Below are 24,316 nucleotides of genomic sequence, written 5' to 3'. Positions count from 1 at the left end.
TACAGATTTACCCCAAGCAAAAATAGACAAACACCCTGTAATATAAAGCACAGATTAGCAAGCTATACAGCAAGTCACTAAAGGCCTGTGAGCAGATGTTTGGGACATTCCAGGTAAAGTCTTCATTACCTATATGGTAGACATTGGCCTTTGGGCACAAAGAAACTAATATACATATTTGGTTAAATGAGAGAAAGGCAGAGGTAATATAGAGAAACATAAAACAAACAAACAAGCAAACCCTAGCTCTAGTTACACTGAGTGTGTTAGCAGAATGTTATACTCTTGTTATATAGTTAGCTGTATCCTTCAAATACTTATGCACAGGAATTAAACATCTCTGACACAATATAAAGTCAGTTCAGAAAGATTTTTGGGAGCAAACCCAAACAATTACCTTTTAATGGTTTTGGAAGAAAATGTGCTGCAGGTTTATTTTTCTTCACGTGGTTTCCTTTCATTATTTCTCCTTCCTTGTTAAGACCCAAATACCAACCCCGTCCAGATTGTTGCTGTCTATAGATCATTGAAGAATATGTTACATAGTAGTTTTCAAATACTGATTCTTTGAACTTGCATTCAGGTGTAAAATGTTCCTGTAAGAAAATAACAGATCAATATGTGCAATGCTGAATCTCCCATCAGTTAATGCAAAAGCATCCAATATTCATTGCTTTTCTGACAGTTAAAAGACCTACCTCTCACCCTCTACTATCCAATTTGGAATGCTCGCCCTAAAAGTACTAACAAAAGAGTAACACAATTTGAAATCCATGAAATGACACTGTGAGCAGCTCAAAGTAGCATAATAAAATCTTTTTAAGCAATGAGTAAAAAGTCTAAGTGAAAAATCATTGATTGATGCAACTAATGGCTATCAGGCAGACACAGCCCTGATGTCAGCCCCACGGGACCAACTGCGGTCCAGCCTTGCAGGCAAGAAGCGAGGCCACGTAATGCCTTTGTGCATTAACCGCTGGCCTTAAATGTTTAGGAAAAAAGTGCAATAAAAATTCAAAGCTGTGATGCCGTGAGTAAATGGTCTTTTACTAGCCCAGCAATATTAAGTTAGCTTGTAGCAGCTGCCTCTTTGCCTTAATCTATGCTCTTTCTCTGCCCACTGTATCATCTGCTGAAATCCCAGCTGTCAGAGACCCACTGCAGACCCCAGCTTCTGATCTGGGACTGGCAAGAGTTAACTGGTATTGCAGATGAAAGCATATAGGATCAAGCCTTAGTCTTCATGATGAATTACACAGCTGCTTTCAAGGAGATGATATTGAGCTAATAGTTAAAATAAAGAGCAGCAAACCAAGAGAGAGCCTTGTTCTTCATGCCAGTGGTGTGACTGGCTTTCACTGTACAATGGTCTTAACTCAGTTGATACCTTTTGGCACTGTTACCCAGGTTCAGAAAAGGATGCAGGCATGAAACATGAGTCTTGGATGGGTCTAAAACCAAAATGCCAGTCCTTATAGAACTATTCAGCTGTTTCCCGAGGTGTCTAGGCACTTCAGGTTTTTAGCGATACAAATTTTGATGAAGTTTCAGCTACGGACCTCTGACTGCCCGTAAGATATGAAAGAGGAAGGGCTTGGTCTGGTGATGCAAATGTTCATATCGCAAATATGCCTATCATTGCTCTGCACAGCCACCAGCTCTTTGCTGGACTTTCCTTGTGAAGGCAGACAGCTTCTGCAGAGCTGTCCTTGTGCTCAAGTATCCTGCAGCAGCATGAAAGAAAGGAAGAAAGATTGTGCCTGCATAATGATTGCAATTAAAAAAAAAAAAAGTCACAGGAAATTAAGTGTCTTGGGAGCTTAAGATGCTCTTATTTAATTTCTGAATATTCCTGTATGAGAATAAAGATGGTATTTAAAAACAAAGCAAAACAAAACAACACAACAAATACTGTACATTTATGCACATCTTTTCCCATTTTGTCTTCTCATAGGAGAAAGAAAAAACCTCCTGTCCTCTGATTGGCATTTGCTTCAACAAAGAATGTGAAGTAAGAAATTTTCTTCCTTTTTCCTTCAAAGTAATTGGCTGTTATTTAGTTAATTGACGACTGGTTTCAAACGCTGTCAAACAGAGACAGAAACTGTATGTTTGCCACATTTCTAAATAAAAGCCTTCTCTCACTGTACCCTGCCCAGTGCTAGCCATGTTAACAAGGACTATTGCCAGTGTATCATCCAATTAGCAGCAAAATAGAAAACTACAGTGTTCCCGATGGATGATTATGGTTTATGTACAGTAATTTGGAGCTCTTTCGGGTACAAAAGGCCTGCTTGTGCGCAGTGACAGAGGGTCAGATTGCAAATAGAACCACGTTTACTCCAGCTCTCTTAGGAAGAAAATTAACTTCAGTATGAGCAGCAGGAGCCAAGAGTCCCTTGAAGCAGAGTGAGGAAACAGAAATAAAGACACTAAAAACCTCTTTCATCCCCGATTTTCCCCTTGGCTGCAAGGCTTGCGATAACATGCCACGGTGGAACTCACTGCGAATGAGCTTGCAGCAGTGCCCATGCACAGCCAGACACCGCCTGCTGGTGCCCACCAACCTGAGAGCCAGCCCCACGAGCATCATGGACAGCCATCCTCTCCCTGCCTCAACCCACGATTCAGTGTCATGACCACAGCAGTCATTTCTCATGAGAAACAGCTGGGCACAGAAATAAAGACACCTCTCAATAACATGTTCAGTGACCGAGTCACATTTCCTCTGTTTTTTCAGCATTGCAGCAGATCACCTTCATTCATCTGACTGGCTGGGCACGAGATCACGGTCTTTCATCTTGACTGATATCTCCTTAATTTCTAGGCTACGGCTGTAGTTTCAAAAAGGTGCTGCGTGGTGGGAAAGGCTTCCTCCGTGCCAAATAAATGGTGATCCCAAACGAGCTGTTTACAGAAGCTGAAGTGCTTTGCTTGCACCTGAATACTAAGCAGCTGCATACCTTTTGAAGATGTTTGCTCCTACCCATCATCTGCCTTTAGTTTGTACAACATGTGTCTTTACCACTCACTTAAAAAAAAAAAAAAGAGTGGGGAAGGGGAACTGCAGACAGAAGCTTTTATTAAGGAATGCTAGCAGATATGCTCCTAATTTGAGGGTATTACAACTAAAGCATATTGTTCTGAGCTTGGCAAGCTCATACACCAACCTGATTGGGTATGGACAGGGCTTCTATCAGCACACTGGTTTAAAATACAGTGCAGAGCAGCAAGTGCAAAATGGCTATTATGTTGTCTTTGCTGGCAAATTCTTTGACAGTGCACTGAGAAAGCACAAAGTTGGGAGATCTTAAAGAGAGCTTTAATTCTTGAGAGAATAAAAACTGATGTTTTCCAGCTTATATAATTAATGCTATTCAAATTTATAAATATAAATAACGGTTGAATTCTAAGGCCGCAAGCAGATACCACCAGACGTAAGTGCATAGTGATAATAATGTCATCCCTGTTTTTTCCTGTCTTCCAGTTGTCCTGAAGGGAAGTCCATCTTTGCAATGAAAGTAATTTGAATGAGTTCTGAGGTGTCAAGTGTTATGAATATATAGTTATACAAAACAGATGAGAAAGTAAGCGTTTGTGTGAAATAGTATTTCAGTCGCAGCTTGCTTCAGCAGTCAGGGATGACGGCACCTGCACGACAGTAAATTGCACTCACCAAAGCCCCTCGCACATTCACCCTTAACAACGAATGAATGAATAAATGAATAAATAAAAGTTAAAGAAAGTGCTGGATTCATTGTAGTCATGACTCAGCCATGCTTAAGAAAGCAGGAGGATGAAATGTCAGAAGCTGCTTCTTGGTTTTGAGCTGATCAGCTGAACAAGTGAAATGTTTCCGCATGAATAGATCTGCAGCTGCATTAAATATGTGAAAATAATTAAAAAGGGGAATAATTTGGTGTATGATAATATAGTAAAAAGGCATTGTAGCATATATTTAGAGTGACTGTATTTCCAGGCAGCTGACAAGATTAGATCTAAAATAATCCAGTCTCTTCCTTACAAATACTGAGGTATAGGCCTACCGATGCTGAAAGCTAAACTACTGTAAAAGCAAACCTGGCATTCTTCCTGCTCTAATTGTGCAAAAGCCACGCTTCAAGCCAAACACCAGCCAGATTATCAGCCATCACACCCATCTACACTGCAGGACCAAATATTAGTTATTATGGCCCCCATATGATTGTAATGCAGGAATTCAGCCTCCCAATAGACAGAAAATGGGGAATCTGCTTTAAAGAACGGTATTCAGTGTCTGCAAAGCTCTGTCATACTATAGAAACCTCTCATCAGGATGGCTGCAGGCACAGTGCACGAAAGGAGGGCAGAGATGCTTACTCTCTGCTATTTATTGCATACCGTATTTACATCATGGATAACCTTGGCAGGGGACATGACCAAATACTTTACAGAGCAGTAAGTTTAAGTCTTTAGGTCAATACTGAGTTTGTTAAATTTCTGTATATCACTACAAGCTGAATGTTTTGCAGCTTTCAACAGCAGTTGACCAGAACAATCAGAATATTTACTAAGATGGATTTAGCGTTAGAGGCATGAAAAAAAAAACACACCACAAAACCGAAGACAATCAAACAAAAACCACACACACAAAAAGCCACAACAAAACAAAGAAACGACAAAAGAGAAATTAACTTTGAGAACAATTTGGAAAAAGTATTGGGTACATGGGAAACTTGGAAAATGTTCTTACATACTGAGCATACATTCTTTGCAATCAATGGTTTTGCTTATTGTGTTTATTGTTTATTTCCTCTACCTAATGAAAATTGGATTTTTTTTTTCTCCATATCCTGATTTCTTTCAGGACTATAATGTAGCCCAAGACTCCATTCTATAATCATGAATTTTTGAAGGAGCCTCTTTAAGGCTCCAGAGTAGTGATTTTCTGCACCAGTGAGCCTGCCTTTTTATATTAACAGAGATTGATTTTCTCCATCTTGGCATGTGAAGTTCCAGGGTGTATCCTTTGGATCATCACCCTGTATTGTGCAGTGATATCAACTGTACAAGATGAGATCACTTCAACTTTTAGGTTATCAGAAATAACAGCTTTTAGGCCACCAATGCGAGAACACTCTCTGAAGAAACTGGTATTTTGTGAAGCCTCCAAAATCCGTTGGCAATAGTGACTGAAACTTATAATTAGCTTGAAATAATTTATTTTGGATCAGATAATACAGTTCCCACAGATAGAATACAATGCCACAACACTGTCTGTTTTGCTTAAATTTACCTATTTACCTGTTCTGAGGAATCCCTGTGCTTTGGGTGGGAGCAACTCACAATATATAAATATGTACTGATCCTCTAGGACTATGATTAGAAAGTCTGTTTAAAGAGTTGTAATTTGTGGAAGAGTATAATTCCCCTTGAGTTCTCTGCAAGCTGAAGGCATGTGTACTGGCATTGTGACCATCCAGGAAAGAAAGTTAAATTCAAAATTATGTAGAAAAGGTACAGTAAATTCTTTCATTAGGAAACCTACTTCCTGGCAAGGGAGATAGGAAGGCACAATTTTCCTAGGAGGTCATCCCAACCAAGTTCATAGCATGGAATGGTCTGGGATATTGCAATAAGCAGGAATTTATGAAGTGAAACACAAAAACTCAGTGGTGTGTAAATTTATTTAGGACAAAGCTTCCAGAAACAATAAAATGGAACCCAAGGAACCAGCAGGATATCTAGCATCTCCAGAGTGGGATTTCAGGTTGTCACTAGGTATTCTCTGAATCTATGAGAAAAGCATTGCAAAGATCCTGTAGTTATTCCCTTGACACTGTTCCTTTGCACAACAAATCAAATGCACACGCTTAGGGAAAAATGTACACAGTGAACTGAAGTAGAAAACATATTAATCACAAACACGAAGATTTACAGGTTTTAGTTTTGTTCATTACTTTTTTACTAGTCTTATCAGTGACTCAGTTGTGAAAATTTGTCCAGGTCATCGTTGCCCAGATTTTTAAGTGGCATTTAGGCACATCAATAAATACCTATTTAAAGTTTGGTGCGTCACCACTCAGCATGCTCTGCCCATGCAAGGAATGTACTGCCTGATGACCCCAGGGAAAAGCCTCAATGACTGTAAAGAGTGCTGAAATTTAATTGAGACAGGAACGATGCATGATCATGGCATTGTTCCCCTGTCTTTTGGTGATGCTCCACTTCCACAGCTGTGTTGATTAACCAAAGCACTCCTTAACTGGGGCAAGAGAACTAATGCGTGATACATACAGAAAGATGACACTCTTCTGAATACTGCAGAGGAAATTAATCTCGTTAAAGGAAGTCTACAGTGTCATTTAAATGTTCTGCAAGATGCCCAGGAGAATGCCTCACAGATGTCAAGCACAGGTCCCGTTCCTAATCCAGCTCACAAAGTTATAAGACATAATTTACATGGTATGAATAAGAGAGAAGTTCTGCTTTGCCCCCATATGCTTTTCTGCATCAGTGCTGAGCTGTGCTGAACGTGTGTACCCCTAACGATCCTGGATGCATGGTACAGGGAAACCTCTGCAATTTCCCGAATGCTCTATAAATATTTTAAAATCTTCTAATGCTTGCATCTATTTTTTTTTTAATTTCTTTGGCTCTAGGGCACCAGACTTTCCAGTCCTAGTTGAAAAACAGTGAAATTCTAGTCAGATAGAAGGAAGAAACTAGTCTATAAACACTGGCTGTTTTGTGAAACAAAACCTTGGGAAGGCCTGTTAAGCGCTAAGTGCCCATCAGGTTATCTGAGGGATCTAAACCAGGTTAACAGAGAAGAACAACATATGTGATGAAGTCCTACTATTACTAGAAGTTGTTTTTTTGTCATATTTAGTTTTTATTGCTTCACACATACAAAAGCCCTATTACTGCTTCAAAACCTATTAAAAAAAGTCTCTATATAAGTTTGCGTTTAAACCTCTAAACCTTTTCAGAAAGAGAAGTCTATTGGCATAAGCATAGGTTGGGGTTTAAAAAAAATGATATCTATATATACTAGAATAACTTTCTCAATGTATAGCCAAAGGCCGTATTGCATGATAAAGCCCATGATTTGCATGAGACTGCCCTTCCATGCTTGGCCAAGGACTGGTGACCACCACCATATCCTCTGGGCGAGGTAATCTCCAGTTACTGAAAAATGGGAGTACCCTGCATGTTTTTCCCTGTACATCCACACTGCGATCTCATATTCTTCTCTAGGTATGTGCCACTGAGCATCTCTGGACTGCAAGCTTGCTGGACCTTGAATCCGATCTGCTGCAACTTCTCACGATTCGCCTCCCAAGTGACTGAGTCAAGCAGATGAAGTAAAGCTTCCCAGCTGACCAAAGCACCACGAGCTACCCTCTGAGCATGTCAGCTGAAGAGCAAGAGCTGCCTCAATGCGAGCTGTACCAGTGTTACTGAAAATAGAGATGCTGGAAAAGATGTGCTCCCTTGAAAATCATGGTGGAAAAGATACTGCATGCTCAACCTGGACAAAAAAATCAAGGTATCTTACATCATCAAAGACAGCTGAAGCAAGTGACTATACATATACAGGTATATAGTGTACGGAGACTCACAGCTCACTGAGGCTGACAGTTCATTGCAGCAGACTTGAGATGGTGCCAATGGGTGAATCCTGCTCACATTCAAAGCTGGAGCAGAACTCCCTTTTCCTCTCAATAGGCTCAAGATTTTCCCCAAAGAACCTAGTCCTTCTCATCATTCTCCCAAGCTCATTATCTTCATTTTCTGCAATAGTGGCTTCCACAGGTGAAGTCAGCAGCACAGAAAACATATTAAAAATGCGTCCATTGTTGTTTTTTATCGTAAGCAAACTTCTTCTTCTTCTTCTTCTTTTTTTTTGTTTTTAATAGCTTTCTTCTCTCAGCTTTTAATTTTGGAAAACAGCACATAAAAGTACTCAGTGTGCCTCTTCGGTGCCGTTCATTACTTCACATCTCTCTATCATGTCTCTGCTTATTCATCTCTTGTCTTAACTAAGCGGACCTAATCTTTTTAAATCTCTCCTCATATAAAAGGTTCTCTGTGCCTCTCATCATTTTCATTACCCTTCACTGAATCCTTTCAATTTTTTTTTCCAGGACTGAAACACAACATTTAAAAAGAGGCTGAACCGTTGAGTTGTATAACAGAGGTAAGATATTTTCAGTCAGTTGTCTTATGACAAAGTAAAATGGTCTTTGCTGTTCAGCCTCACCATTGTGCATTTGTACAAAAGTTCTCTATCTTTTAAGTTGTGTCTCTGATAAACACACTTCAATTTTATGGTATTTCTGACATTTTGATCCACCAGTGTACCCAAGCTCAAAAATTAAAGAAGCAGTGATGGAAGCAAAAGGCAGATATGACAGCTTTTTTTTTTTCCCCCCAGAAATAGAGCAGAAAGCCCCAAAGATGCTAAGCAACCCATTCTGTAGCACAGACGTTATTACACAGATAACCCGCCAGCCATTGCAATCAGATTTCTAGCAGTTATAATTGACATCAAATTCTGGTATTGTCAAATCTCACTGACACAGCTGTTGTGCAGAATGTCCTCAGCTTAAGTGTGTCATGCACTACTTTTTTTTTAAAAAAAAAAAAAGTCCGCGTTTAAAAATGCCTTTTAAAGTACTGGGCCCATGTTCTGCTTCCAGTTAAAGACAGCCCTGCATCCCACTTGTTTTAATGGCCAAGCCCTGAGCCTGCTGCCATTCGTCAAAGTTGGCCAGTGACCTGAACTGCAGAAGGTGAGCACTCAGAGAAGGCTGAGCCTCAGGAGACACCACAACTGCCTTGTTTTGAGTCAGCTGCTTGCGGTTTGTTCTTCCGAGCTGCTAATTGCCTGCCTGCTCTCCCTTTGGGTTTGTATATCACTTCCTCGTGAGGACACGGGGCCAGAGAAACCATGCAAGGGTACTGTCTTCCACACAGCAGCAGCAAGCTGCTGCAAGGAAGAGCCTCTCCATCAGGCCGATGACATAGCATGAGGAGACATCGCTCTGTCACAGCCCAGCCGTCTGCAAGTTGGCAAGAGCAGCCGAGAAAGAAAATGTGTTCCTGTCCCAGTAGCCCTTTTACCAAATTACTCTTGTATTCATCTACATGATCGCTGCCACTGGGGGAATCCTGCACTGCTGCTGCTGGGGCTGCAGAGAACAGGGCAGCAGCCACGGGTTAATTTGCTCCTAGAACAAGGTGACTTGGCTGGCGTTTGTTAAAATACCACCTGGGAGCATGGGGCAGGAAGGGCAGCATGACCTTTCTGCTGCCATATTGACTGCCTGAGCCACACCATCCCAAAACACTGGTTTCAGTTACATGGGCTGCGAGGGGCTGCAGGGCACAAGCAACCTGGGGTGAGGCTCGGCAGGCAGCAGCAGCCACGCTGGGGTACCTGTGACTTCAGCAGGATGGAAGGGCAGCAAAGCTGGAGCACTGCACCACCAAACACTCCCTTGGCACTCACACCCCGATGGGCTTTTTGGAATTAGCAGGGTTAATTAGAAGAGTGTGGGATTTACTGCTCTAGCCTAGATACAGGACATCAACGGCCCTGGGGTAAGGAGATGGAAGAGATCTCCTTCAGACCGTCACCCATGAATTCATGCAGATTTATCTGAAAGTGCTGAAGAAACAATAATCTAATCAGAGTTTGCAGCAGGCTCTAAATCTGTTTAATTACAAGCTGGGACATGACCCTTTTAGCGGCGGATGCTCCTTGAATTCTGTGGGAAAGGGGAAAGAAATGGAAAGTTTCCCTTTTTAGGGAGCAGGGTAGCTGAGCAAACAATGGTCAGAACAAGCGCTAATGTCCTTCCCCTAGGAATAGGTGACAACGGGGAATGCTGTTTTTGCGGTAACCTGCAACCTGTCTGGAAGCCTGTCTGCACAGCCGCTGGGACTTACACTGGGCAAATCAGCATGGAAGTGATCTCCTCGTCCTCTGCTGCTCTTGTAAGGAGCGATCCTGGGCTTCTGATGGCAAGCTTATGGAGGCAGAGCTCTTCCCTCCACAGACCGGGCAGGCAGCGCTGCCAAACTCAGCCTCGGCTCAGCCGGGACCTCTCCGTGCCACCACCCACCACCTTTGCTGACAGTGGAGAAAGGTGGGACCTGCCCCTGAGGAAGCGCTTGGAGGCAGATGCTGCTGAGTGAGCTCTTTTTCTGCGCACCAGAAATTGCCTCTGCTCACTGACTGCGAGAAGCTGCAAGCAGAAGATGATAAATAACAGCAAGAGCTGCAGGAGAAGAAATAATGCCACATTACATCAAACAGGTCCTTGCTTTGCTGTCAGCTCAGAGTCTGTTCTGCACAAAAGGACAGGCTTGCCATTTGGCCCGTATATTTTATTAATGTGGCTGCATATTTATGGCACCATGGGTTAGCCGATCCTTTGGTGGTCAATACCACCCTTTTAGGCTGCAGTTCTCAGCAAAGGCATTTGTCCTGGCTGCTGCTTTTCCCCACGTGCAGTCAGCAATGCTCTCAGGTGGCTGCCTGCAGGTGCTTCGCCCGCAGCAACATTGCCAAAGTTTGGGAACCCAGTGTAAATCTCTGCAAAATACCGAATGCAGTGGAGTCTTTAGACTGGCATTATATGCTAAAAATAGTATTAATATCAATCCAATAGGCCTATTATATACATTTTTATTCTGCAAGGCACTACACTGCAGGCTTCATTTTAAACACAAATAATGTCAGCGTAGGGAAAGTTAAGCAGGTCATTACACTGAACAAAATCAGTGACTCTTTCAGGACCTGATCCTAAACATAATATGATCAAGGGAAAGACTACCTATGACTTTACTGTATTAGCTTTCTAATGTTCACGTTCCCTGCTAATAAACATACACATCTTGATTTAAGAACTCAAGGTTATTTGACATTTTCACTCCTAATCCAGCTAACTCGCTTACATCAGGTGCAAATGATAAAGACTAAGCTTGAATACTGGGAATGTCACAGGTTCAAGGAGCTGGTTAGCTCTGCCTGGACCAAAGCAGCATCTCTGTATGACCAGATGGTAACGTGACCTTTTCAAACGAGCTTGATTTTCTGCAATCCATTTATTCATGAATGCCATGGATGGATGTTTTTCAAACCTCAGTAGTTTGACAGTGCCAGGGCATTACTGGCAGCCAAACCCTGCTTCTTGATATAGAGCAGCAATGCTCTTTGGAATTCCTCCGCCCTCTCGGCTCCCTAAATTATGCTATTGAACATATGCTGCTAAGAGGATCTCAGAGGGATGTTCGTATTAGACGGCAGGCTAATTGTGGGATTTGAGAGATTTCAGATGGCAAAAACTTTAAAAAGGAAGATTATCAAGGATTATACAAGAGAGATGAGATGTAAGACTGACCCTTTATCCAAGAGTTGATGCTGACTGAGAGCAAACGTTTGTTTCAGCAGGTGAAGACCCCACCTAAGAAGGGACATTTATGCAAACAAAGAACAGATCGAATTTCTCTCAGTAAATGACATATATGCCCTCCTTGTAAGCAATACTCGATGGGTCAGATTAAAGGAAATTCTTATTCAGAGGAGTTTTCCAACACCCTACACATGAAAAATTGCACGAGAGCAGAGCCCAGTCTCCTCTGCAGCAGGCACAGGTAACAGAAGCACACACATCTGTCTGTAATTTGGGTAAAGCATGTATTAGCATTTAAAACACTGCATTGCTCTAACAAGCAAGCTGGCACCACACAGCTTGGGAAATGGGAAGCTTTGTGCTACAGTCAGTGCTCGAAGTGCAATGTGCTCTCAGCAAAGGCTGACTGCATCCCTAGGAGTGGCTCAGGCGGTCCAGGAGGGCAGCAAATGCAGCTACTTTCATCTTCACCAGGCCCTCGGATAGCAGCCCAGGCAGAGCACTGGGGAAACCTCTCTGCAAACATCAGACAGGCCTAGGACAAAATAAAGTTTCTTCTGTTTTAAATTAAATAAATAAATAAATTAGTTGTTACCCCTAAAAAAGGGTGCCCAGCAAGCTATACGGTGTAGATAGAAACATTTCTAATACCTCACTGCGTGATACAGCAACAACTCCAACAACTCCCTCAGACAACTGTCCTCAATGAAGTTAAGAATAGATTTTTTTTTCAGTGATTTATAGGACGCTTTCTCTAAAACAAATGCACAGTCTAATAGGAACTCCTGTCCTTCCAAGCGAGAGCCTGAGCCAGAGAAGAGAGAGGCTTATAGAGCTCCGCTTTCTCTCTCTCCCGAGTGGTGATACGGACTTTGCAAGGGTCTGTCATTTGGTGATGTCTCACTCCCTGCTGCCCCTGGGCTGTGTGACTGATTACTGGAGCCAGACTTTTGGGAGACAGGCTGCTGCTGTTGTCTAAGCAGCAGAAGAGACGTGAGTCCCTGGTAAAGCACTTACAAGGCTGATTTAAACTTGGAAGGCACCCAGATGTCTCAGGGAGGGGTGCAATTTAAAACCCTACCCTAAGATAGCCTCGACTACAATCACAGATTTCTGGGAAATCAGCATGGAACAGTTGCTTCATGAGCCAGGCCCTGCAGACCGATGTATTACAGCATTTCAAAAGGAGAGCTGGTGCCATTCTGAGTTATCGCACAGAGAAAAAAAAGATGCAGCAAAACAATTAGTGCAAACTGTGACTAAATGAGCTCTCCCTAGCTTGCAGAGCTGTTGCACCAGCTCTGTACCAGAGTGTACAGAGCTGCGCCAGCAAGTCTCTCGGACTTCCCAAGAATTCAAGTCCAGGAACATTTAACATCTCAGTCCCAGTTTCTTCTGACAGTGTCACCTGTTGAACAAACACGGAGCTCTCGGACAAGACATAGAAGGGCTGTACTGCAGAGAAACCTTCATTCCTCAAATCATAAAAAAGTTGAATAACATGAGTACCTTGATGTTAAAAAAAAACTTTGTAGCTCTGCTACAGAGAGTCCTTTTAAGCACAGTAAAAACAAAATTCTAAAAGTTCTAAACTAGCAGTTATTGTGCTTGCATTACAGCAAGGAGGAATCTGAAATTCAAGTCCAAGGCTTCTTCTGAAAACTACTACCATCTTCTCTCGAGAATCTAAACTGCCTTGGATCAGTTCTGCTTCTAAAATCTGGTTATCTATTTCCAAGTCAGCAAATAAAAGCTGACTGCAGCCAGCCAAAGAGCAGAGAGCAAAACCACCCTGCGATTGAAAACATAAAGGTGAGCTTGTCCATCAGAAAAGGTGTTCATATTCCAATTTACCCACTGATTCATCTTCCATTTCACCGTCTAGGGCTACCCTTCGCTACTATAACCTAACAAGCAGCAAAAAAAAAAAAAGGCTGGGGGAAGAAGGTACAACAGGGCAAGGATTCAGGAGAAATGCTGGTAAATTTGATCAGCTGCCTTCTGAAGTCTGCACAGGGAGTATGTGCTGGCAAGTTCAGAAATGCAGTTTTCCTGCAGGCAAACAAGACTCTGTGGACATCTTTGGACTTTGAGGATTTTGTGGCTAAACCCATGATGAACAAATGGGGTAATTAATTTCCACTTAAATTCTACCACTGAAATAAAATAAAACTATCACTGAAATAAATGGGATTCATCTATCTGAATATCCCTGAGGATCTGAGTCTGAATCTGGACCTGCGTGCGTGAGCCCAGGCTCTGATTCAGCTCTTCTACCTCAAGGCACATAAAAGCAACACCAAAGTTAAGAGCTGGGTCCGCCTGGGATTTTCCTGCCCTCAGTGAACACGGTTGGGATAAATTTACCCTGTAGGGGATAATGAAGCATGGATCTGCTATGTTCAACTCCTGCACCACAGATTCTATTCTGCTAAAGGGTATTCTATGTGAATTTAAATACAGAGTATTGAGTAGACGAGGATTTCAGTCTGCTCTCTTCCAAGCCAGGCCAAGTCTGCCCAAGATCAGCCTTTGCATCAGCAGCGTGATTACTGAAACAGAAAGAAATTACCTTGGGTGCATCCAAGATACAGTTTTCACTTTGCAATATTTGCAGGGATTTCTTTCCCCTTTGCTGGAATAGCCCCCAAACCTTACAGTATTATATTGGCAAAGCTCCCAATGAAATGAATCATGACTTTGCCTGAGTTAGTGCTCCAGGACTGAGCTTTGAATTATTAAAAGAGAATGATTTGTAAGAAATTATGTCAATTTTCAAAACAGCCCAGCAAATGTAGACAAAACCCGTTCTTTGAAACTAGTGGAAAGTATGCGGTTGAACTCCCAGTCTGCTTTGAAATCTCAGCACTAGCTTTTTAGTGAGAGGCAGTGCCTTTTAAATCTCATATTTTAATCATCATACTTCTGTACAATGCAGAACTCTTGCCTTGCTGCTTTGGTTCAAATACAACCTTCCCCATTATGAGCTTCACAGTGTAAGTGAGCCCCGCGTGTCACAAGCTGATGCTCTCCTGGCAGGGAAGCGGCAGGCTTGCTCCTTTCCTTCCACTCGTAAAATAATCTGCTGTCAGAACAGGTATGTGCGACTTCCCAGAGTGACCTGTTGATATCCCTCTTTGTTCCTATGTGGCACCTTGAGGGGAGTCAGATGGCACACCAAATATTGCTTTAGGCATTACATTTGCATTTGTAACATTAGCCTCAGATACAGTGGCGTTTCTTGCTCATTGGGTAATGAATTCTTCCCCAAGGTTTGGGGTTTCGTCTGTGCCACCTGCACAGCCATGCAAGCTGGTGTTGCAGTGACCCGCTCCTCGTGTTTACTGAATTCAGCAACACCGCAGCACACACACACACACAAATCTTATCAGTGATTCCTAGACTTCTGTTATTTTTTAATAACGTTTTAATTATTTTTAAATAATATTTTTATAATTATTCATATCTGTCTTTGCATAGGATGTCTGAGTGCAGATTAATTGCGTGTACAGATTAATGATTTTCTTTCTGTAGGAGGTAACAGTTTGGCTGCTGGCCTCTCATCTTTTTAAGCTCACACTGATGAAATCCAGCTCTTTGCTTTAGTGTATCCGATCACTGGATGTTTGTTGTTGAAAGGCAGCTTCTGTCAGAGCTGAAAACACAACCACACAACGACAGAATACAAACTGTAAAATGATGTGGAAGAAAAAGATTAATTTCTTCCCCTAGACATTGCAAAGCCATTACCTGTTTTTGAATGACATTTCCAATTCTACACTGGGAACTGCTAAAGCATTTACATAACAATGCAAAAATGCACACATTATCACTGCAGGAAGCACTTAAAATTTAAGATAATTATATAGTATGGAAACGATTTCAAAGGACTCAAACAAAATAACAACTAATTCTAGAGAGTCACCCTTTAAGATGATTATTACTCTGCACTACCGCTGATCTCGCGCTAAAAAAATCCTTCTCTTTACAATTATACGCACATTATAAATTCCTACTTTGTTCCTCCACCATCAAGCTCCTACAGCTGCCGCTGAAAAATTTGCATTCTCTGAGAGCTTAACCAGATAGCCGAAATAGTCCCACTGTGAACAGAGGTAGAACACAATGTTGTCATGCTCAGGAGTGAGCCTCCTCCACCCTTGTCTTATGCTGGGTCCTCTTGTTTTAAAGCCACTCGGGTTAAATCCGGGGCAGGAGCCTCAGGCAGGGGCACGGGCCACGGGGACACCAGCGTGTCCTGTGTCGGAAGAGGGAGCTTGTGCCGACCCCACGTGCTTGCAGAACAGTGTCTTGATGCCAGCAGAGTTTGCAACAGGGACATGTGGAGGATACCTCTGAGGGTATTTCTCTGCTGTATGATGAATGGCAGAATAAGGCATCCTACGCTGCAGCCTGCAGCACAGGTTGTACGTACAATCTCTAGCCCTGTGTTTCAGAGGGGAAGCCCTCTCTGCCATTCATCAGTGCTGCCGGGCATGCAGGGAGGGGAGCAGCCAGGAACCAGGGGTGCTTATTCTTGCCTGTGCAAACCAATAGAAAGCAATAGAGATTTATTTGGTCAGCAGATTTCCAGACAGAAAATCACATCTGAGGAAACCTGGACTGAGTTCCAGGGAGAAGTGCACTCACACAGAGGAAAATTTGCCTCACCGGCCTCTTTTCATCCTCAATTCTGACTCTCTCAAAGTCCATTTTCCATTCACTGTTGCTCTTGTTCCTGTTCTCTGCCCCATTGCTGCATTTCCTCTCTCTTTTTTTGTCCCTCAGTGCCCCAGGAAAAAAAAAAAAAAGAGAAAAGAAAAACATCTGCCTACTTCTTTTGCTCAAGGCAAACTCAACTGTGGAAAACCTTATCTGCCAAACTCTAATATATTTTTATCGGACATCTGCAAGGAGAGATTTAAAGGAACTCATGCCAAAGTCAAACACTTGCTTCCCTATTCCTCCATCCAGCAAGGGCAAAAGTCCATACTGAACTCATAGCAGGTGAAAATCCCTTGTCATGGACACTTATAGAGACATAAGGGACTCCCATCCCAAGACTCAATTCAAGTGTTTTCCAAGTCTAATTATTGGAAATAATTGCAGTGACAGAGATGAAGCTTCCCCACAAACTTCAGCCAGAAAGGGAAGACTGATAGATTTTAAATCTAGTCGTTAAATTCTGACAAAGTGTGGAGCAGCTAAAAATAATATCTGATGATGGGAAACATCATCCAACTTATTAATAGGTGGTGTTACCTGGGCTGCTGCTGACATTTCACGTTACTGCCTCAAACAAACCAAAGCATTGGAGGTCAGAACAAACCAGGAGTGTTTGCTTGGCAATGGGGTTCCTGTGGAAATTTAATTAGGCTTGGACTAGAAAACATTTCATATGGTGCTGGCACAGATTCCCATCTATTAAATAACACTTTGCATGAGCAGAATGCCACTAGCTTTTGCAAAACGCTTTACAGATATAGATATATGTGAAGCTTTATCAGATAACTGTGAGCAGGTCAACTTAGGGCAATACACATTCACAACAGTTATTTAAATCAGCCAGAACTACAGTTTTAATTTTTCATGGTCAGCTTGGCTAGCCTAGCTTTTGTACTCCTGAGACTATTTCTGGTAAAGGGAAAAAAATGAAAATAAAGAAGACCCATATGCTTCAAGCACAGGCAGGGGTGGATGAAATCTTGTTTCCCTAAACGCAGGCGCTTTTCTGGCCCCAACCCTTCCAAGCAGGAATTACTTTTCCTCCAGGTTGGCCCCACGGTACCAATCCTGGTGCTTGTTCCAAGATGGCTGAGAGTGCCCTGCTGCCCCTTCTCACTGTACCTGGTTCTTCTGCTCTTCATTTTGGTACAGAAACCATCACAAACAGCAGCCACTGCCGTGCCTGTACCCTATGTGGGCCACTGCAGTGGGCAGCAGTGCGGGCTGGTACCAGGGTGGCCCTTGCTGCTGAAACACCTCACCCCACCAAGAGCGCGATCACCTCTCACGTTTCCCAGACGAGAGAAGGCAGGAGTCGTTTTATGAGCAAGCTTGCCAAACTTACTCTAAAATGAATTATAAAAGTCTAGCTTAAACCAACCAGCTGCCTACCCAACATCCAGACCGTAAGGACCTGTCTAGACAGAGAGGTAATTATACAGAAAACAAGACGCTCTGTCTTTGCAGCAGAGGCCATCTTTCATGTACTGTTGTCACTGAAACCGTACCGTCTTTGGAAAAGACAAAGCGGTGTGCCAAGTGATGGTCTAGATGTCATCTTCTGGTGTGGACACAGCCTCACCTGACCTTTTGAATCAGCCAGCACAGTTTGGGGTCAGGACGCAGTCACTGCCTAATTCAAGCTTGCCACCTCCCAGCGTGGCCTAGGATAAATCTCTTCGTAACAGCCTCATTTCTCAGAGATGCACTTTGGGGAGCTGCACATACTCAAATAAGCAAAGCACTATATCCAGTTTCCTATTTTGTAAAACTGAAGTGACGACGGAGAGGAGTAATTAATGTTTGCACTCCATTGTGAAAATGAAGACTACTAAATAATATCTGAGTGTAATCACATGTACATAGTTGAAGCGTTCTTAAAGAAATGTTTTAAGAGATTCAACTTTCCTGCTCCCAGCAGCTGCAGCCAGCAGTGATACCAGCCAGGAATGGAAAGGGCTGAATTATTTCTGCAGACAGAAAAACAAATGGTTTTTCCTTTTTTAATAAAATAATTCACGTGACTTGTATCAGAAAAGCTTGTAATCTAAACATCAAATGATGTATAGGGTAGGTCATCACTGCGAGTTTTAATATGATACCTCAAAAATACAATTATATATGGTTCAGTGATTTACTAATAATCTCGTTTTACAACACAGGCAGAGGTGCAATGCACAACCAGTCTAACCTCACTTCCCAGTTCTAATTCTCTGTTACCAAAAAAACCCAAACACTTGGAATCAATTATTTTTAAAGACCTGTCACAGCATCAGAGATCAAGACAACAGAATTGGAGAGTTCTAAGGGAAAGAAAGTACATTATTTTTCTCAGACCAGATGAACAACAGTAAGGAATCTTGTTAGAATGGGGAACATACTACATAAAAAACTAAAACACTTTTAAAACCCAGCAGACAATTCTTTGTATTTTCAACATCTTTAACTAATGTCTCACATGTGATGTAATGCTCAAAAAAAAGACAGCTGAAGTACATTTTTGTTTTCAGCAGCAGTTTCAGCACTTGGGATAAACTTCTGGAAACACTGCAATGGTTTTTGAAAGTAATTCTCTTGGTTGGAGGCTCAGATCGCTGCTTCCTATCTTGCTGTTGGAAATGGGACTTGTCTGCACCTCCCAGTGCTCTGATATTTCCTCATAAGCCTTTTCATGAAGGAGGAAATGGAAACCAAGTTCTTACATGTTTTGCCCAAGGCTAATGAGGAATTTATCTCCCATTGTGGATTAAAACCCAAGAATGCTTCTTACATACCACTGCATTTAGCACAGACGTTTCCTGTCTCCCCTGACTCCACCAAGCTCTCCTGCTCATTGAGACAAAGATCAGTTCGCAGCATCTTGGCCTACTGTTTTTTAAATCCACACAAAGTCCTCGTGCTCTCATTACTATATGCTTCTGCATTGTTAAATCTGCTAAATCTTTTGCCTTTTTCTCTGTACCTTTCGGCACTCACCCTTGGTAGGATGCACACAGTATTTAGCTAGGACTAGGGGAAGAGCATCCCGTCTCCATTTCACTCAAGGGGTATGGCCACATCTCCCTTTTACAAAGCCAAACGCACAAGAATAACTGAGGGTCCAAGCAACAGTCCAAGGGCTGCAAGACTTCCCCTGGCAAATAGGAGACTCCCTCTGTATTTACATGTACATTGTACTTACGTTCACCTCTCTATCATACACTTACAGCTGAAACAGGTTCATTGTCCTCCAACTTCTTGCAAAAGGTGCACAGGGGTATCTGTAAACTGACACTTCTGCAACTTGATAATCATTTCCTGGAGTGAGAGTTTCTGTAACAAGATCCTGGTGGCCTCTGCCTGCACTGTCCAACTGCAGGTGCCAAGAGGGCACGGAAACACTGGGGTATATTTTTACCTGATAAAGCTCGTTTCACCAGAGGCTGGCAGCACTGCACTAACCTCTCAGTGCTGGCAAACCATTGGCATGGGTGCCTGGTTGACATCAAAAGAAAGCTGGCTACACTAGCAGCAAGGTGCTACCATGGTGTTAAAAATTAATTAGATACTGTGCCCTAAGAAGCTTCTCCATCCCTGGCTGAAAAGATTTCATGGGGGTCTGCTGGTGAGCGCTATATACTAGTAAAACATGGTTAACGTGCATCAGCAACCGCATGCTGCACCAATTACAGTACATAGCTACAAGTAAGTCAAGTAAGTTATTTGTGTAATTACAAGGAACTGATCCCTGGGGGTCATGCAAATAATTCAGTATACTTGCTAAAAATGAGCTTTCTGAGAACATTTACACTGGTATAATCTGACGGGATGCAGAGTTCTGGAAAATAAATGCCAAAGGGGATGAGAACACAGCTAAAGCTAATTTATTTTTTAAATCAAATGAATATTCACTGTCCCACCCCTCCCCCCGTATTTGCTCAGCTTTAATGAATAGATTCTTCTCTTCTTCACTTTGGGCTTTTTCATTTTGGGGCATATATCCCAGGCTGGGGAATGTTATCCAAAGCTCAGCACAACTGCCACGGAATGAAGAGCAGTATACACAAAAGTAGCTACACCACCTTGCACGCAGGAGACACTTTTGCCCATTACCTGAATGGACAGCCTTTTCAGGCAGCTTCTGAAAAAATAACCTCTGTTATTAATTTAATCACCTTGTGTCAAATGGTGGAGTGACAAGAGAGAAAATTTACCTCAGCAATAACTCAGCTCTAGAGGTATATACAGAGGAGAAGGAAATTGGGTTGTTGCAGATACAGCAATAACATCACGAAGCAAAATACAATATTGGAAGAGATAAAAGTTTCCCATCCCAATATTCCTCAGTGACAAGTATGAAAGAGTATGCATAAGAACAAGGGAAAAAGATAAAAGATAGCACCAGAAAAAAAAAGTAATTTAACTTTGAAAAGTGAGCTAACAGGTAATTAATCCCTCAAAAGCAAGAAGATCAGAGCATTTGGGAAACTGGCACAGACACCGATCTCTGTAACATACGCTTTGGATTCTCCCCGTTTCGTTTTGCTAAATATTCTGCAAAGGTGATTCAGAGAGATCCCAGCCAAAGGGCTGCCTCCTCCCACCAGCTGAGCTCCCTCTGTTCCCACCAGCCTAGAAAAATAACAGGTAAATGGGGGCATGCAGGGTATCACGGTGGCAGTGATGCTGACGAGGCAAGCCAGAAACAGAAAGTGTGTATCAGTGACATGTTTCCTAACAGCAATGACAGATTTTAATAAGCAAGTTATTCTTAAGTTTTGATTTGAGGTGTATATAATTAGGTAACGTGGGCGTTGAGTGATAAAACCCACAAGAAAAACACAAATTAGAAACACTGGTTCTTTGAAACCACTGCCTATTTCACACTAAATGGCGTGACCTATTTTTATTGTATTATTGCATTTGAGAAATAAAAGGAAAAAAAAATTTTTCATCTCTTCTTCAGCATCAGAAAGATATACTGGGGACAAATGACACTGCTTTTCCCAAAACTCCTCTTTCAAAACTGAAGAACCCTCATTTGTGGTTTGATTTCCATAATTGTTAACTGACTTCCTCCCAGGAGCTACAGGTGAGCTCTACCTCACCTTTTCCAGGCTTTCTGGTGATCACTTTCATAAAACTAGCTACAAAAACATAGCTAAATACTTCCTTGCTTTGGATTTGAATAAGAAGAGGGAAAACTAGAAAAACTCTATGTTGATCAAAAGCAAGAGTTTACAAGGAGTTTCTGGAGTATCCTTTTGAAGGAAATATGGCTGCTGAAAAAATCAGAGATTTTTTAATCCACTCTGAGCTTTTAAGCATTTGCATACGTGGCAGGATGTTTCATGTGCTGTAAAAGAGAAATGCCTAGGACAACCTCCTATACAGATTTCACAAATTCATACTTCTTACCATCATCACTAACAGGCTGAACAAAGAATCAATAGAGCAGTTGTACAAAATATGTATTTCTATCTGTCTCAGAAATGTAATCAATTTCCTTTTAAATAACCTAGATTATCTTTGTTAAATTTATAAAGTGAAGAACTTCAGTGTGCAGGACAGTGTCTCATTCTAATATCTTCACAGCCTTTCATATAGGCTTCCACTGGCCATTAATTTGTGCAAGAGAGCAAGTTATCTTTCAGCCACCTGAAAGTTATGTAAAGACACATCTTTATCTACAGTTATGAGCAAAACCACACTTATTATTTCCCAAGAAATCCAGTCCATCTACTGGGGATTACCAAAGATAGTTGCTGTTATTGAACACAGTAGATCTATTATAGATCTTGGGAAACAATTTGTCCTTGACATACACCCCACATAAAAACACTGACCAACCTTATCCAAGTTCTGCTCAATTTCTATTGTAGTTTCACCCCAAATATAAAAAATGAATTCCCGACCATGAGGGCTCCAGATACCAGCAAGTCATTTTGACCCCAGGGCGGAAGCCAGCATGAGGCGCCTATTCAGCATGTGGCTTTCTGCTGCTGCCCCATCCCCAGCCAGAGCACAGCACACAAACCCTGAGCTGCGATGAGAACTGCAGACCCCTTCACAGGCTTCTCTGAAGCCCAAGTGCTCCACAAAAAGTGCAAGAAAAAGCGCACAAAAAAGTGCTCCATCCATTTTTGTGATGCCTCTATCAAACAATAAGCTATCATTAGAGATAATGTAAATGAATTCAGTTCCATAGGAAACACCAAGCCACTACAAGCCACTACAAAATCTGTTCTTATTTCAAATCAACACAAAAATAAAATAAAAATAAAAACCCTGGATCTTTTCACAAAAGAATCAGAAATCATCTCTTGATGTTCTTAAAATTCTACACTCAGGCTATTATACAACATGAAAACTGAAATTATAAAGTTGAAAAGTTTGTTGAGGGGTGGGGATGGGGAAGACTTTTATTTTTATGACCTGAAGAGCGAAGTATCAGTGTTTTCACTGACACCAAAGCTACGATGAACTCAAGAACAGGCATCTTTTCAAGTAACCTGCACAATTTTTTTAATTTTTTCTTTCACTGTCTTTATATGTAACATGAAATTGCAGCTGTCTTGAAGGGAGGAGACCCTTTTAACCCAGTTGGGAAACTACTGCGTGCAGGCATTGGGCTCAAACTGCTGCCATATCCAGACAGACTTTGTGACCTTCGCTGCTGCTCCTGCAAGATGCACGCTGACGGGATGATGTTGTAAGTAAGCCAGGAGCAGTAGGAAATGGACTGCTAAGTGTCTCATTAAGTTCCATTAAGGGGTCTAACCACTACCCTTGGATTGACTGTCAGAAGGAAAACATCTGTTTTATTTAATGATTTCTACTGATGCTATTCAGATCCCAGCAAGTTTGAAATGTTGCCCCTTATGCACTTACAGCACATTTCCCAATTAAGAGTGGAACGGTTCTTTTTATAGTAAAGTGGGAGATTTGCAGTAACTACTGTAATTCAATTGTAGGGAAGATCTCAGGGGCTTGATTAACTTTTTTATTGCAAAAATCAATCCTGGTAAGAAAAAGCAAAGTCTGTACTCCTACAGCAGCTTACCAGATGAGCTCTGTCCTAGGTATGACTTCTCTCAGTCCCACCCACTAGAAGATTACAAGATGTGTCCAGAGGCTCTATGTACAGAAACAGAGCCACTTTTAATCATCACTGGGGAAAGAAGTACAGATTCACCGAGTTACTTGCAAAGAGACTGACCTGGAAGGGTGAATACATTGTTTGATATGCAGGAAGCTGTTTCCTGCAGAAAAACACTTTCAGGGAGGTTGTAACTTAGCCCTTATCACTTCTCAACATAAAAAGAAAGTGCTTTTACCAGCTAATGGTTCAGAAAAGTGCATGAGTGGTTAGCGTAACCACAACAACATATTCAGAAGCAGCGAGACAGAAAATGAAATGCCTGATAAGCATATGTTGTTTTCAATAAAGAAAGATTTAGTGCTAAGTGGACCACACCGTCTCCGAGGTTACGCTGCAAAAGCAGAACATGGGAGGACCCAGCACCCTCAGGAAACCTGCTGTGGCCTGGCTCCACCACCAACCACAGCACAGCCTTGGTCTTCAGCCCCCATGCCTCTTATCTCCTGCTGCAAAGCAGGGCTGAAAATTTGCCATTCTCTGCCTTGCCTCTGTTAAACCGCTCAGTCCTCACAGGCACAGCACGAGGCCATACCACATTCAGTGCTTAATGCACTCTCCAGGTATTTAGGACTAAGATTGTTTAGCCAGAACAGAGATTTGGAAAGACAATTTTGTTCTGGCCTTGCATTAATTGCTTATTTATTACATGGTTAGACTGGATACGTGTTATCAATATTCAGGTCTGAATGCACCAAGTGCAGACATACTGAGGACTGACAGCATTTTGTAGAACGGCTGAGATGAGACTGGAGGAGAAGGAATACCATCCAGGTGGCTTTGTGTCTCAAGCACAACAAATCAGCCATCAGCATTTAAAAACTGTTCCCATGGAGTTCTGGAGAAGGGCGGGAGGTTGGCCCTCACCACCCAGCCACTCGGCTGCTCCCCACTGCCAGCAAGCCACATGCACATGAGGTGGATTTCAAGTGCTCTTTGCCTTACCTGAAGGCCATTCTAGGCAGGGCCTAGAAACACCCTGTTTACAGGGTACGCTACAGTTGAAACAAACACATAAATCACCTTTCTTCCTACAGTGAAACCTTGG

General features: G+C 42.1%; 1 protein-coding gene across 13 annotated transcripts in view; it reads right to left on the bottom strand.

The window, feature by feature from the left end:
• Positions 1-24,316, bottom strand: part of FGF13 (fibroblast growth factor 13) — a 298,390-nt gene that overhangs the window by 5,578 nt on the left and 268,496 nt on the right. For 10 of the 13 annotated variants that reach the window (XM_080553651.1, XM_080553653.1, XM_080553645.1 and 7 more), the window contains one exon: positions 398-596. In XM_080553651.1, the coding sequence (XP_080409777.1) occupies positions 398-596 (199 nt within the window). The other 3 variants (XM_080553643.1, XM_080553644.1, XM_080553654.1) reach the window with 3 other exon arrangements.

This window comes from Anser brachyrhynchus (genome assembly GCF_964034855.1).
Source record: "Anser brachyrhynchus genome assembly, chromosome: 13".
NCBI lineage: Eukaryota > Metazoa > Chordata > Aves > Anseriformes > Anatidae > Anser > Anser brachyrhynchus.
The sequence above is the reverse complement of the archived record's forward strand: the minus strand, read 5'-3'. Positions and strand labels throughout refer to the sequence as shown.